The 16202-nt window shown below is 43.2% G+C and overlaps 1 protein-coding gene across 5 annotated transcripts in view; it reads left to right on the forward strand.

The window, feature by feature from the left end:
• The window catches only part of chd6 (chromodomain helicase DNA binding protein 6), a 184320-nt gene that overhangs the window by 28133 nt on the left and 139985 nt on the right, over window positions 1-16202 (forward strand). For all 5 annotated transcript variants that reach the window (XM_068315292.1, XM_068315293.1, XM_068315291.1 and 2 more), the window contains one exon: window positions 1687-2317. In XM_068315292.1, the coding sequence (XP_068171393.1) occupies window positions 1687-2317 (631 nt within the window). The remainder of the gene's footprint in view (window positions 1-1686; window positions 2318-16202) is intronic.

Raw genomic sequence — 16202 nt, forward strand, 5'->3', positions numbered from 1 at the left:
GGAAATGCGCCATGGAAATAGCGGCGGTAGCGAGAGAAATAGTTTATCGCTCGGGGATTTTCACGAGTCCAAAAAAGTTATACGTTTTAGCCTTTTTTTCCTAAAAATAAGAACGGCACTGTGGCTACACAAGCTGAAAATCTTGTAGCCATATGGAATTTACTTCACATATGGCGACGTGGCAAATGGCTAGCGCAATCCCAGTTAACTGTATTGTAAATCTGTTTTTTTCAGGTTTAAAAATTGCATATTAGTGTGGTACATTTTTATTGCATCTGTAGTAGTAGTTTGCAAAAAATAAAAAAATGTTCAGCACTCAGCTGCCCAGTTCTTCACCCGCACTCACTTCAGAGACCACATCACTGCGTCCTCCAAAAATTCCACTGGTTCTCCATACAACATTCAATCCACTTCAAGATCCTTCTCATCACCTACCAATCAAATAGTAACCTGTCCCCCTTATACCTCTCTGACCTTCTGGAGCATCACCACCCCTCCTGCCATCTTGGTTTCTCTAACTCCAATCTCCTCACTCTAATCACCAAATCCAACCACCGTACCTTATGGGACAAGGCTTTTGCAAAAGCCAGCCCAACCATCTGGAACACCCTCCCTCACACATTTGTGCCTCTGACTAAATACCTTCTTTCAATAAAACGTTAATAACCTTCCCCTTTCAATTAGTGTTTAACCTTCATTAACCTCCACCATCCTGTATTTGTGTCTTGTTTGTCTTTTCTGTCTATGAATTGTCTTTGAGTTCATAAAAATTGCTATAAAAATGATCAATTATTGTTATCTTTCAGTAAGAACTACTTTTAGCAACATGATGGTTCAGTTTGGTATGGAAAATAAATTAATGACGAGAGTATTGACATGTCAAGTCATGAATAGTAAGTTTAAGTCAAGTCAGGTATTATCACTGTTGATCGAGTAAATCACAAGTCCTCAATCTGGCTATTAAAATCTGACTTAAGTCAAATCCCCCTTGTGAAGTACATGGACACACACACACACATCAGAATTTCCAACAGAACAGTATGATATTGGGTAGCGCTGTTGCAACACAACAAGGCAGTTCCGGGTTTGTGTCCCGCTCTGTACGGAGTTTGCATGTTCTCCCCGTGTCCTTGTGGGTTTTTTCCGGGTTCCCTAGCTTCTTCCCACCTCCAAAAATATGCGCTTCAGGTTCATCGGCCGGTCCCAAAATGACCGTAGTTGTCTGTGTGTGTGTGTGTTTGTCTGCATTTCTGTGTGTCTTTGTGGCGCACTGTTGTTGCGCCCGCAGTGTCCCCTGCCTCACGCCCCAGACAGCTGGGATAGGCTCCAGCTCCCCGCGACCTGTGACCGAGTTTGAAGCGGTTCAAAAAGTGGATGGATGGATAGATACAGTAATCCCTCACACATTTGCGCTTCATCGCGGATTTTTAGGAGGTAGTCGTTTTATACCGCATATGGTATCACGTGACTACCTGCTAAAAATCTGCATCCTTTACACTCTTAATGTAAAAGAGTATTTTAACACAGCTGCTTTAAAGCTCTTAGTAGAAATAACAAATGTAAGTAAAATCTATTCACAGATGATCAAAATAATTTTTGAAAGAAAATGTAAACTTAAGGTATATACATTACATTCATACATGAGAATAAAATGAATGTATTATAGAATAAATCTTTCTGTTCCAGATGCTCACTGGTCTCCTGAAGCACGCAACACCCCAAGCCTCCGATGCAGCACCATCATCTTTTGTCTCTGACCAAAACAGTAACACAAAAACTTCAGTTCCCACAATTCCCCGGGGTCAGCTGATTGTTGGCCCTAAGGACCAGCTTCAACTTGTTACCCCTGTTGGCGGTACAGCTACGTCCAATCACTGCATTGTAGTGGACGGCCATGCATCGAACAATTCAGGAAGAACCCTGCGACATTCCTCATCTCTTAGTGAGGATGATGATGATGAAGGAGGAGAAGGAAGGGGAAAATTGAAGAAGAAGCGAAAGAAAAAGGACAAAATTGAATGGGAGAAAGAAAGAAGGGATGGGCGGGAAAAGGAAACCAGCACACTAAAGAAACGAAAGAAGGAAAAAGAGATGGTTACACCCAGGAGGAGCAAGGAGCTAAACCAAAGCAAGGAAAAGAAAGGGCACAGGACCAAGGGCAAGGAGGGGAAGAAATGGAGTGGGATAGAAATGAAGAGTGTGGCATGGGGCAAAGCGGCAGCAGGTACTGTTGTGGCCCCAGAACCAGCTAAGGTGCCTGGCAAAAGAGGAAGAAAACCGAAGATCAAAGTTCTACCTCCTCTGCCCATGAATGAAGGTACAGTGGCGAGAGTGTTTTTGCAGTTTGTTGTTTGTGGGCTGCTTTTTGGTGGTTTACAGACTTTGTTTATCTGGGGATTGAAAAAAGCAAGCTAATGGGATGGGAGATATCTTTTTGTTATTCAACTGGTGAAGAATGATATTTTAAAAACCTTCACTGTTGCTCAAAAATTTTAAAGACCAATATAATTTATAACATACTCAATTAGCTGTTGCTGTCTTGCATCCTGACTCCACCTGGAGACAGGGAGGAACTTACTGTGCATGATTTTACATAGCAAATGAGGAAAATAATGTTGTACCTGCGGAACAGCTACTGGTGATATACTATCAAAACATTGTCAGAATGTAAAAAGGACTGAACCACTAATTAACTATGAGATACATTTTTATATTGCTCAGAACTCTTTCATTCATTTTTTTTACAGTAATCTATTATTTAGTTTATGCATTATAGGTGGACATGTACAATATAGCCACATCTTGCATTTTTAAAACAATTTTAAAAATCATCCTGAATCCACCATTCCAGATCAAACTGTTAAATTGGTTGCTCAGTGTATATTTTGATTTGACTTGACTTTTGATTTCATTGGTGCTTGTAGGGACAAAATATACACTACAGGCTAAAGATTACATTGTTCATCCAGAATTAGAATGTTTTGTTCTTTGAGTTTGGTGAGTTCTTTGAGTGGTCTGCTGGGAGGACTGCTGGTTGTACAGTCTGACAGCCGTGGGCAGGAAGGACCTGCGATAGCGTTCCTTCACGCATCTTGGGTGAAGCAACCTATCGCTGAAGGAGCTCTCCAGTGATCTCAGTGTGCCCTGTAGAGGGTGGGAGTGGTTCTTCATCATCGATGACAGCTTGTCATCCTCCTCTCCACCACCACCCCCACTGAGTCCAGGGAGCATCCTAGGACAGAACCTGCCCTCCTAATCAGCCTGTCCAGTCTCTTCCTGTCGGCCGCAGTGATGCTGCTGCCCCAGCAGACCACCCCATGAAAAATAGCTGAGGCTACAACTGTGTCATAAAAGGTCTTTAGGAGCGAACCCCGCTCTCCAAAAGACCTCAGCCTCCGGAGCAGATAGTCTGCTCTGACCCTTTTTATAGAGAGAGTGAGTGTTGGTACTCCAGTCCAGTTTATTGTTGAGGTGAACACCCAGGTACTTGTACGAGGACACCACCTCGATGTCCGTACCCTGGATATTCACCGGTGTAACCGGGCAGAGTGATCGCCTGCGAAAATCCACCACCAGCTCCTTGGTTTTACCTGCGTTGATCTGGAGGTGGTTCCGCTGGCACCAGTCCACAAAGTCCTGGGTCAGTTCTCTGTACTCTGTCGTCCCCATCGGTGATGAGGCCAACGATTGCAGAGTCATCAGAGAACTTCTGCAGGTGACATGTGGGGGAGTTGTAGGAGAAGTCTGCAGTGTACAGGGTGAACAGGAACAGAGCCAGAACCGTTCCCTGTGGTGCCCCCGTGCTGCAGACAACTGTGTTCGACACACAGTCCCGGGTCCTCACGAACTGAAGGCGATTGGTCAAATAGTCCAATATCCAGTCAGTGAGGTGGTGGTCCAACCCAGTGATCTCCAGTTTGTCCCTCAACAGTGCCGGTTGTATCGTATTGAAAGCACTGGAGAAATCAAAAAACATGATCCTCACAGTGCTCCCAGGCCTCTCCAAGTGGGACAGTGCTCGGTCTTGAAGGAAAAGGACGGCGTCATCCACCCCGATGGCAGGCTGGTAAGCGAACTGGAGTGGGTCCAGTGATGGGCTCACCAGGGGGTGGAGATGACAGAGGACCAAACGCTCCAGGGTCTTCATAAGGTGGGACGTTAGTGCCACCAGCCTGTAGCTGTTTAGGTCCTTGGGATGCGGGGTCTTGGGCACGGGAACCAAGCAGGACGTTTTCCACAGCTGTGGAACCCTTCCCAGCTTCAGGCTCATGTTAAACATGTGTCCAACAATCCCACACAGCTGTCTGCGCAGGATTTCAGGAGCCTGGAGCTGATGCCGTCTCGACCCGCAGCCTTCCTCATCTTTATCCTCCGGAGCTGGTTTCTCACCTGGGACTCAGTGAGGGACAGGGTGGAGCAGGGGGACTGTGTGCTGGGGGGTGTGGGTGAGGGGCGTGGGTTGAAGAGGTGAACTGTAGGGGGTGGCTGTAACATGACCTGAGTAGTGGGGGGTGGCCGTGAGCTGATTGTTGTAGAGGGGTAGGGGGAGGAGATGTGGTGGTGTTGGAGAGGGGCATGGGGGGGAGGGGGAGGAGGGGGCTACAGTGTGGAGGGTTGGGCTGGGGGTGGGGGGCCGTGGATGCCTGAATCTATTGAAAAATTTGTTTAGGTTATCTGCCCACTTCTGGTCCCCAGTGACCTGGCGGTCGGGTCGTTTATGGCCTGAGATGGTCTTCAGGCCCCTCCACACCTCGCTGACGTTGTTCTGCTGCAGCTGGTCCTCCATCTTCCTCCTGTACATGTTCTTCCCTTCTCTGATTTTCCTCCTCAGCTCCCTCTGGACAGCCTTCAGCTCGTCCTTGTTTCCAGACTTAAAGGCCCTTTTCTTCTCCTTAAGAACGGCCTTAATGTCCGGGGTGATCCAGGGTTTGTTGTTGGGATAACACCGTACAGTCCTGGTGGGTACGGTGTTATCCACACAGAAGTTAATGTCGTCAGTGACGGTGTTTGTGAGACCGTCAATGTCCTCCTCGTGAGAATCACAGAATAAATCCCACTCTGTTCTGTGGAAGCTGTCCTTCAAAGCGTCTTCAACCTCGTCGGACCATCTCCTCACAGTGCGGGACACAGCTGGTTGCCTTTCCACAAGAGGCCTGTGGACGGACAGGAGATGAACCAGGTTGTGGTCCGCTGTTCCCATGGGGGGGAGGGGTGATGATATGTATGCCTCCTTTGTGTTGGCATAGCACAGGTCCAGTATTTTACTGTCTCTGGTGAAACAAGCAACATACTGGGTGAAGGTGGGCAGAGTGGAGGACGGGGGGCGTGATTAAAGTCTCCAGAGATTTACTGTATATTAGTGGTTCAGATACAGTTAGTACTGTCACAGCCGAGCATGTGCTATCTTGTCTTGCATCTTCTTGCTTAACCTTGCTGAAAGACACTCAAAACAACATTCACATTGGGAAGACAAAACAGAGTAAGCGATAATAGGCTTGGTTGCATATTTACTTTTTTATGAGCAATGGGGACTTACGCCCCGTCCACACGATGACGGATTTTTTTTAAAAACGCAACTTTTTAAAAAAGCATCGAAAACAATTCGCGTCCGCACGACAGCGTTTTCAAAAAAATCTCCGTCCACACGTAAACGCACCAGTGTGTTTCGAAGACTGCTATAATCATGCCAAACCATGTGGTGGCAGTATTGACCCATAAATATGACATTACAGAGGTTTTTGTGGCAGGCAAGACGTAGGCGTTTTTAAAAAGTTGCGGATACACCATCCACACAACAACGCAGATCCAGCGTTTTAAAAATAAATCCACCTCGGCCAGCGTTTTCGAAAAGTTGCCCTTTCGTTCAGGATATCTGGATTGTCGTGTGGACGGAAGGCGTAAACGCAACAAAACAGTTGCGTTTTAAAAAAGTTCCAGCATCATGTGGATGGGGCCTTAGAAAAACAAAATTTATAATAAGTTATGGAGCGTGCCATGACAGCGGAAGTGACGCAATTGTAGACATCATGATGAATCCATATCATCGCCGTGATATAAATATACAGCAAACGACAACGTAACGAGCCGACAGTTTCTTATTTATTAGGATATCATCTAAAATCATGTCATCATCATCAGATACTGAGGACGAGTTCTCTGTGAACCAACCTGGGGTTGTGATTATCCCTCATAATTATCACCCGATGCATGTGGAGGATGAGAAGAAGGAGAGGAGGAAAGTGTGTTCGTGGGAAGAGAGAGGAAGTAGCAACAGATTAGTCAGGATGAAGTGAGGAGGGCATTCAAGAGGATGAAGAGTGGAAAGGCTGTCGATCCTGATGATATACCTGTGGAGGTATGGAAGAGTCTAGGAGAGGTGGCAGTACAGTTTCTGACTGGGTTGTTCAACAGGATCTTGGATAGTGAAAAGATGCCTGAGGAATAGAAGAGAAGTGTGCTGGTGCCCATTTTTAAAAACAAGGGAGGTGTGCAGAGTTGTGGCAACTACAGAGAATAAAGCTGATGAGCCATACAATGAAGTTATGGGAATGAATAGTTGAAGCTAGCATTTGTGAGCAGCGGTATGGTTTCATGCAAAAAAGGAGTAAACAGATGCAGTGTTTGCTTTGAGGAAGTTGGCAGAGAAGTACAGAGAATTACAGAGAAGGCCAGACGAAGCTGCATTTTGTTTTTGTAGATCGGGAGAAAGCTTATGACAAGGTGCCCAGGGAGGAACAGTGGTATTGTATGAGGAAGTCTGGAGTGGCAGAGAAATATGTTAGAGCAGTTCAGGACATGTATGAGGACTGTAAGACAGTGGTGAGGTGGGCTGTAGGTGTGACAGAGGAGTTCAAGGTGAAGGTGAGACTGCATCAGGGATCAGCTCTGAGTCTGTACCTGTTCGCTATGGTGGTGGACAGGCTGACAGATGAGGTTAGACAGGAATCTACATGGACTATGATGTTTGCAGATGACATTGTGATCTGCAGTGAGAGCAGGGAACAGGTGGGGGAGAAGTTAGAGAGGTGGAGGTTTGTCCTGGAAAGGAGAGGAATGAAGGTCAGCCGCAGTAAGACAGAGTACATGTATGTGAATGAGAGGGACCAAAGTGGAAGAGTGAGGTTGCAGGGAGAAGAGATCAAGAAGTTGGAGGATTTTAATTACTTAGGTTAACAGTCCAGAGCAATGGTGAGTCTGTAAAAGAGGTGAAGAAGTGTGTACAGGCAGGATGGAACGGATGGAGAATAGCGTCAGGTGTGATGTTTGATAGAAGAGTTTCAGCTAAAATGAAAGGGAAGGTGTACAAAACTGTGGTGAGAAAAGCACTGTTTGGTCTAGAGACAGTGTTACTGAGGAAAAGACAGGAGACAGCTGGAGGTAGCAGAGATGAAGATGCTGAGGTTCTCTTTGGGAGTGACAAGGGTGGACAGGATCAGGAATGAGTACATCAGAGGGACAGAACATGGTAGAGGTTTTGGAGATAAAGTCAGAGAGGCCAAACTGAGATGTTTGAACATGTCCAGAGGAGAAATAGTGAATATATTGGAAGAATGATGCTGAGTTTTGAAATGCCAGGCAGGAGGCCCAGAGCAGTGATCCCCAACCCCCGGGCCGCGGACTGGTACCGGTCCGTGGGTCATTTGGTACCAGGCCGCTCAGAAAGAACAACTTATTTACATTACTTCCGTTTTATTTATTTCGGAGTCTGAAAGACGTTAAATTTGAAAAGTGACGTCTGTGTGGAATGACGCACTGACAAATTCATGCATCTGTCCCGCTTGACAGGTCTCGGTCACGTGACAGGTTATCAACACACAGACAATGAAGCGCCCATAAACGCACCAGTGTTCTGGATTAAAGTCAAGGCAGATTATCCTGAGATCGGCCAAAAAGTATCAAAAACCCTGCTTCCATTTCCAACCTCCTGTCTTTGTGAAGTGATTTTCTGCTGTGACCAAAAACCAAACCAAACTGCGGAGTAGACCAGACATGGTACACACTTCAGGTGTCATTGTCTCCCGTTACCCCTCTATCAGCGGTCACCATCCACTAATTCGCATTATTGTAATTACTATTATTTGATTGACTTGTTTACCTTTCTATTGGAAATGATCAATATTTCTCCTGCGTTGAATGCACTGATTGTAAGTCGCGAATTTCAAAATAAACTTCATAAGTGCAGTCACTTGAATCGAGTTTTTAATGTAATTATTTCTTATAATCATTTCGTTTACAGAGACAAAATAGAGATGTTGATTATCAATTTATGAAAAAAAGTATGTTAATTGTCTGTTGATGTCTACATTTTACATAAAACCACTGCGGATGATTTATTATTAGACTACAGCTGTCCTGGCGTCATTAACGATTATCGAGCAAATGAAGACCGGTCCATGAAAATATTGTCCGTGGCGCAAAAAAGGTTGGAGACCGCTGGCCTAGAGGAAAACCAAAGAGGAGATTTATGGATGTAGTGAAAGGGGACGTGAAGATAGTTGGTGTGAGAGAAGAGGATGCAGAAGACAGGGTTAGATGGAGGCAATTGATTCGCTGTGGCGACCCCTGAAAGGAAAAGCCGAAAGGAAGAAATATGCGGAGGAGGAGAGTTTTCCGAAATCTAGCAATTCATCCCAGGTGGCTTCATCTGAATCAGATTCTGACAGAAATATCAAACCAGTTATAATGTCCCGCTTTGGTTTACTGTGTGTATGCCAAAGTTAATTGCTCTACCGATGCTAACAAACTAACAGCCATTCGTTACTGTTGGACTCTGTGAAGTTAATAACAACTCTAGTATATATTAATATGTCTTGTATTTACGAATGTAAAAGGATCAGGGCCTGACATGCTGTTTTTGTATGGTTTTTTTTCAGTTTCACAGATCTTCTCAGTAAAACGACCTATCACCTTTGATATTGTTTACTTTTTGCGAGTGCCATAATCGTTTGATAATGTGGTCAAAAAAACATTTATACAATACCTCCAGTAGCTCCAGACATGAATGAACTATCCACTAAACCTTGGGAATTCAGAATAAATAATACGGGTTATCCAAAAATGATCTCACCTTCAAATCTCTTTGGAAATCATCCGGCTGCTCATGACAGAGTCTTGGATCTTTGGTCATTTTTACCCTGTTTATCCTTGCTTTCCATTTCCTTCCAAGATATCCAGAAGGTATCCTTTTTGTCTAACTCCTGTGGTGTTGGAACAACCATTCACCTCACAGGTAACCATGACTTTATTGGGTTTATTGCTTCAGTGATCGCATTGTGTTCTATTGGCTGCCCTGACTGATGAAGCAACGAGTGTCGTCGATGACGTATGCCCCCCATGTGACTACTGGATATGGTAGCTGCTGCAGCGCAGATTTTAAGGTTTCCTGACCGAAGCGATGATGCCGAACATCCGGAAAAAAAAATCTTCTATTTTTCAGAATGATAAACAAAATATATGTCCCTTTAATAAATGTGGATAGTTGATATTCTTTTGATCTCCATGTTCAATAAATCCACGCAGATCTACCTTGACCTGGATGAGAATCTCCACAGAAATATGTTCTGCTCTGTGTATTTGATGCTTCGTTACTACTCGTAACCATCCATCATTCAGATTTGAGGTTACTAGTGACAAGTCTCTTTGAAACTCGTTAAGAATACCTCGAAACAAGTGATTGCCTTGCCAGTGGTAAGATAGATGTAACTTATTCACACCATGACAAACTCTGTAAGTATGTTTACAATACAAGGTGTGTAACCTTAAAAAAACAATACTAAGAATATTCATATACTCTGCCTAAATGCCTGTATCTGCATATGTACTGTATATTTGTGTATATATTCAGAAGAACTAGTGATAGTCCAATAATAATAAGCACAAACCACATTATTCACTTGTGAATAAATCATAAACAGTATAGCCAACATAACACTTCCATGCATCATTTATTGCTCTTTTATTTTTCACAAAACCGTCGTGGTTGATCAAAACATCTTAAAGTTTTTGCATCAAACTAAAATATTGCTTCCTGATAGTCAAGTGTCCATTTGATGTACCTGTATATCCTGGCCACTTCACAGGAGGTTGTATGTTAGAAATTAACTGTGTTGTTTTTTTTACTTCATGAATTATAAAGTGTCAGAACTGATGTTTTTTGAGTTTCCTTCTTACAGTTACGTATGTTTTAGATAATAGTATTTAATGTTCTAACTGGCTTGCAGTCCTGTCATAATCAGTTTTTTTTGAAAGTATAAACTGATCAGAACATGGTTATACATGAGTACTTGCCAAAATGGCAGCTTTTTCCAGAAGCACATTTCCTCTTTTTTTATTTTTTAGTTGAGTAATTCTTGATATAATTACTACAATTGTCAGTTAAGGCAATTTTTGTTATCAACTTATATCCAGGTAGTTCACCATTTTCATCAACTTCATTTCGTCAGTTTACAGTATTACTCATTCATGACTTAAATCCCTAACAAATAAAATTGTTCAACAAAGCATGTTCATATAATTAGTGATTAAAACCGTACAAAAAACATTTTTTCACTAAAGCTAAAGTTACTGTGAAGCAGCAGTTTTCCAGTCTCCTGACAGATGATGAGTTAAGCAGATATAAGGCTGTAGGATCCTTTCCGTAGTGTAACTTCAGTATACAGTAATTGCATAAAATAATATATGCTGTGTATCAGCAATTCTTGGTTTATCACAGGATTATTGCTTTATGAGCCACTCCACAATATTGAATCACAACTGTCAGCAAAGGGTGTGGACATTAAAACCGTTTCTGGTGGTCTGAAAAGCAATACATCTTTACTGTGGTTGCTTACATATCAGTGTAAACATGTCAGACAAGTGAAGTAGAAATATGCTGATGAGAGTGGACTTTTACAGCGTAATATGTTAGTCACCAGAGCTACTATCCACTTTGCAGCCAGAGGATTCTAATCTACCTGGGATTCAATGTCCTCCTTCTCGGTTTGTAACAGAATGGTAAATTTTATCCCACAATCCAATCTGTATAGCCGCAAGAGGGCACAAGTCAGTGACTTATTGTGCTGGTCCTAAGCTTGGATGACTACAGAGGGTTGTATCAGGAAGGGCATCCGTCGTAAAACTTTTAGCAAATCAAACATGCAAGTCAGATCTACTGTATGTCTTCCATACCAGATCGGTCGAGACCCGGGTTAACGACCGCCATTGGTGTTGTTCACCTAAATGGTGCCTGTGGAAATTGGACTACTGTTGGTCAAAGGAAAGGAGGAAAGTGTGTTCGTAACGAGAGAGAAGTAGAATGCCAAGAGTTTAGGACTGAGAGTAGGGACATTGAATGTTGAAACTATGACAGGAAAAGGTAGAGAGTTGACTGACATGGTAATTAAAAAAATAAATCAATAAATGATCTATCATGGTGTAGATAGGAAGAGAAATGGAGTAGGAGTTATCTTGAAGGAGGAGTTTGTTAGGAATGTCCTGGAGGTAAAAAGAGTGTCAGATAGTGATGAGTCTGAAGCTAGAAATCAAAGGTGTGATGTTCAATGTTGTGAGTGGGTATGCTCCACAGGTAGGATGTGAGCTGGTGGAGAATTAGAGATTCTAGTTGGATTTTAATGAAATGATGAAGAGCATACCTAGAAGTGAGAGTTCTCATTGGTGTAGACTTCAATGGACATGTTGGTGCAGGAAACGGAGGTGATGAGGAGGTGATGGGCAGGTTTGGTATCCAGGAGAGGAACGCAGAAGGACAGATGGTAGTTGACTTTGCAAAAAAGATGGAAATGGCTATAGTGAATACTTTCTTCCAGAACAGGCAGGAACATAGGTTGACCTATAAGAGTGGTGGTAGGAGCACACAGATGGACTACATCTTGTGTAGACAGTGTAGTCTGAAGGAGATCAGTGACTGCAAAATAGTGGTAGGCGAGAGTGTAGCCAAACAGCATAGGATCGTGGTGTGTAGGATGATTGTGGTGAGGAAGATGAAGAGGGCAAAGGCAGAGCAGGGGACTAAATGGTGGAAGCTATAAAAGGAGAGTGTCGCATGACTTTTAGGGAAGAGTTAAGAGAGGCTCTGGGTGGTCAGGAGGTGCTTTCAGATGACTGCACAACTACAGCTAATGTGATCAGAGAGACAGGTAGGAGAGTACTTGGTGTGTCATCTGGAAGGAAAGTAGATAAGGAGACTTGGTGGTGGAATGAGGAGGTACAGGATTGTATACAGAAAAAGAGGTTAGCTAAGAAGAAGTGGGACACTGAGAGGACTGAGGAGAGTAGACAGGAGTACAGGGAGATGCAGCGTGAAGGTAGAGGTAGCAAAGGCCAAACAAGGGGCTTATGATGACTTGTATGCTAGGTTGGACAGTAAGGAGGGAGAGACCGATCTATACAGGTTGGCAAGACAGAGACAGAGATGGGAAGGACGTGCAGCAGGTTAGGGTGATTAAGGATAGGGATGGAAGTCTATTGACAGGTGCCAGTAGTGTGATGGGAAGATGGAAAGAGTACTTTGAAGACCTGATAAACGAGGAAAACAAAGACCAGAAGAGGTGACTGTTGTGGACCAGGAAATAGCAAAGATTAGTCCGGATGAAGTGAGGAGGGCATTGAATAGGATGAAATGTGGAAAGGCACTCAGTCTTGATGATATACTTGTAGAGGTATGGAAGTTTCTAGGCGAGGTTAATGTTATTGATTTGACAGTAGCACAGAGAGGTTACGACTAACATTTCAGTTTACACTTTTGCCGTTGAAGTTTGATCCATTTGTGTTTGATATTAATAATTTATTATATTTTTAGTGTTCCTTGAAAATATACCTTTGTAAAAACAGTTCCATGGATTTATGTAGGATTGATGAGTTTGCGATTATGTCAAATAACATTGTGAGTTACTTTGTAGCTGTAACATTTCAATGTCATTTTTAAATGAATAGGTTTTTCTATGAAAAAGGGAGTACTATGCCCAGTAAGTGAGAATGTTGACTGGCATCTTTAATGTATGAATAATCTCTTGTTAATAACTGTTGATTTCGCTGAATTTCTCGACAATCGTCACAGACAATGAGAGATCACTGGCTGACAAAACCAGGGAGCGCTGAAATTCGATCCCAGATAACTACGTTTGAGGACTAAATGGCTAACTGTGCTGACAGGAATAGTACCTGAGCAGTAAAACGAAACTTGTTTTTATTAACAATTTATTAATGAATCGTTAATAAATTCTGTTTATTCTGACATTCTCTGTTTTTTTCTAGAGGATTACAACTGTAACAAAAGGTAACCTCCCCCCCCCGGGGATCAATAAAGTATACAGTGCCTTGCAAAAGTATTGGCCCCCCATAAGAACTTTTTGAAATTTTGCCACATTTCAGGCTTCAAACTTAAAGATAACAAACTGAAAATATTTTTCATGAATCAGTAACATGTGAGATACAATTGTGAAGTGAAACCAAATTTATTCAACATTTTATATTGTGTTAACAAATAAAAAACTGAAAAGTAGGATGTGCAATAGTATTGGTCCCTGTTCTCTCAGCTCAGCTAAACGACTCCAGAAGTTCCCTGATGACTTCTGAATGATCTAGTGTTGATCTAAATGACAACAGTGACAGAGTGCACCTGCGTCTCATTTGGTCTCACATTTGAGACAATGAGAGATCGCAGGGAGCGAAACATCGCAGTCTAAATGAAACATGGGACAGGTAAGGCAAAGAGTTTCTGTGTGTGTGTGTGTGTGTGTGTGTGTGTGTGTGTGTGTGTGTGTGTGTGTGTGTGTGTGTGTGTGTGTGTGTGAGAGAGTGGACGTATCCAGTCTGTCTCTCACAAGGCTGGGAATAAGTGATAATTTCACGTCCTGTTTTCTGTCTGGAATATTTGTCATTCAGGGTTTAGGTCAGTTGAACTTAACCCTTGACTGGTGACCGTAAATATCTTTTAGGCTGTAAATAAAGGCTAGGGCTGTTTATGAGTGATGTGTAGACACACAGCTGTGTTTGCTATGACGGTGAGGATACGCCTTTAGCGGACACACACATGACTGAAGCGGAGCGAACTAGTTGGCCAAATGCTAGCTGACTTCAACAGTTTGTGAGGAACTTTCAGTGTGTAGCTCTGAGCTAGGACATTACTGCACAATGGTACTTTAGCCTAAACAAACTCCCATTCGAGGATGGCCGCGCCCTTGGGGCATGTCAACCAATGAATATTGTCAATCACTCTTTCCAATCACAGAGCGCCTTTGTGACGTCATAAATACCACTCTAGCAAAATCTGATCGTTTCGATTCGGTCCGGGCTAAAACTCTTATATATTTATAATATTTATAATGCAAGAAGCGTTTGTTTACCAGATTCTAGGAGTTGGTCGGATTAGGGAGGACCACTATGTATATGTAGAGATCTGAAAAAATGTGATTTTCATAGTAGGACCCTATTATCGGTCCTATTATCGTTTGAATGGGCCAGCCCATTCAAACAAGGCGTTTCGAGCAAAAGTATATTTGAGCTATGTTCTATCAAAGGTATTGAGGACCATGAACCGGTTTGAGGTATACATTTCAAATACAGTGTAGTTGGACATCTGGCAGTTTTTTGCAACGTCTGCTACCAGGTGCTCGCTGGGGGGCTCTCTGTCCAGGCCTGACTCTAGATGTGGGCCCAGGCTTCCTCCGGGCAGGATCACTTTTTGCCCTTCTTGTTTTTTCATGGCGTCTTCTGAACCATTCTTTGTCTGGTCCTTCAGCTAAGACCATTTTGCCTTGGGTGACCCTACCCAAGTACAACACTCTCGACAACATAACACTCAAGATCTTAAGGGTACACAAACCTCTCCACCACAATAAAGTGATGGTTCCTTGGAGAGGTGGCTGCTGTTATTGAGTACATCAATGACTTGGCATCAATGACTTGGCATTCTTTTCCTTTCAGCTTTTCCCTTCAGGGGTCTAGCTCCATCTAGCCCTGTCCTTTGAATCCTCTTCTCTCACACCATCTTCCTTAATGTCTTCCCTCATTACATCCATAAACCTCCTCTTTGGTCTTCCTCTAGGCCTTCTGCCTGGCAGTTCAAAACTTAGCATCCTTCTACCAATATATTCACTATCTCTCCTCTGGACATGTCCAAACCATCTCAGTCTGGCCTCTCTGACTTTATCTCCAATACCTCTAACATGTGCTGTCCCTCTGATGTACTCATTCCTGATCCTATCCTTCCTGGTCACTCCCAGAGAGAACCTCAGCATCTTCATCTCTGCTACCTCCAGCTCTGTCTCCTGTGTTTTCCTCAGTGACCCTGTCTCCAGACTGAACAACATCCCTAGTCTCACCACAGTTTTGTACACCTTTCATTTTAGCTGCAACTCTTCTATCACACATCACACCTGACACTTTCCTCCACCCGTTCCATCCTGCCTGGACACGCTTCTTCACCTCTTTTCCACGCTCTCCATTGCTCTGGACTGTTGAGCCTAAGTACTTAAAATCCTCCACCTTCTTGATCTCTTCTCCCTGTAACCTCACTCTTGTTGGATATTTGTTCGTCTGCTTCTCCATGAGTAATAAAGTGAACGGCGTGAATTTCCACACGTCTCAGTCCTTTTTCTCTGAGTTGTTTTGCTTATAAACGTGTTGATCAATGCACCTACGTGTGGACATGGTCTGTTTCACGTAGTGGTTTGGTTTGTGCCGCTAGTTTTGACAGTGATATAAGGTGGGTGTTTTCTAAAGCAGGGGAAATACTGTCAAAAACAAAGGAATCACTTGAGACCTGCCACAGTGGACAAAAATGTTGTTTTTAAATAAAAACCAATGATATGACCCAAGCATAATTACTGGCTGTTCCTCAACGTTACAAAAGCACGATCATTGTCCATACCCCAACCCCAACCACCTTCCCCTCACTGTATGTGTTTACTGTACTTTCATTTTCGTCATGTCCAAATCATTTTCCATACTGCCTGTGTGTGTGTGTGTGTGTGTGTGTGTGTGTGTGTGTGTGTGTGTGTGTGTGTGTGTGTGTATACTGTATACGTGTGCAAGCATTTGGAGTTAAACAAAAGTAATTACCCTACGGGATTCATAGGATTTTTTATTTTTTACACACACACACACACACTCACACACACACACACACACACACACACACACACACACAGTACTGTCATCACTAAAATATATGTTTTACACACGTCCTCAATTTGCTGACAATC

This window comes from Antennarius striatus, chromosome 5 (assembly GCF_040054535.1).
Source record: "Antennarius striatus isolate MH-2024 chromosome 5, ASM4005453v1, whole genome shotgun sequence".
In the NCBI taxonomy this organism is placed as follows: Eukaryota; Metazoa; Chordata; class Actinopteri; order Lophiiformes; family Antennariidae; genus Antennarius; species Antennarius striatus.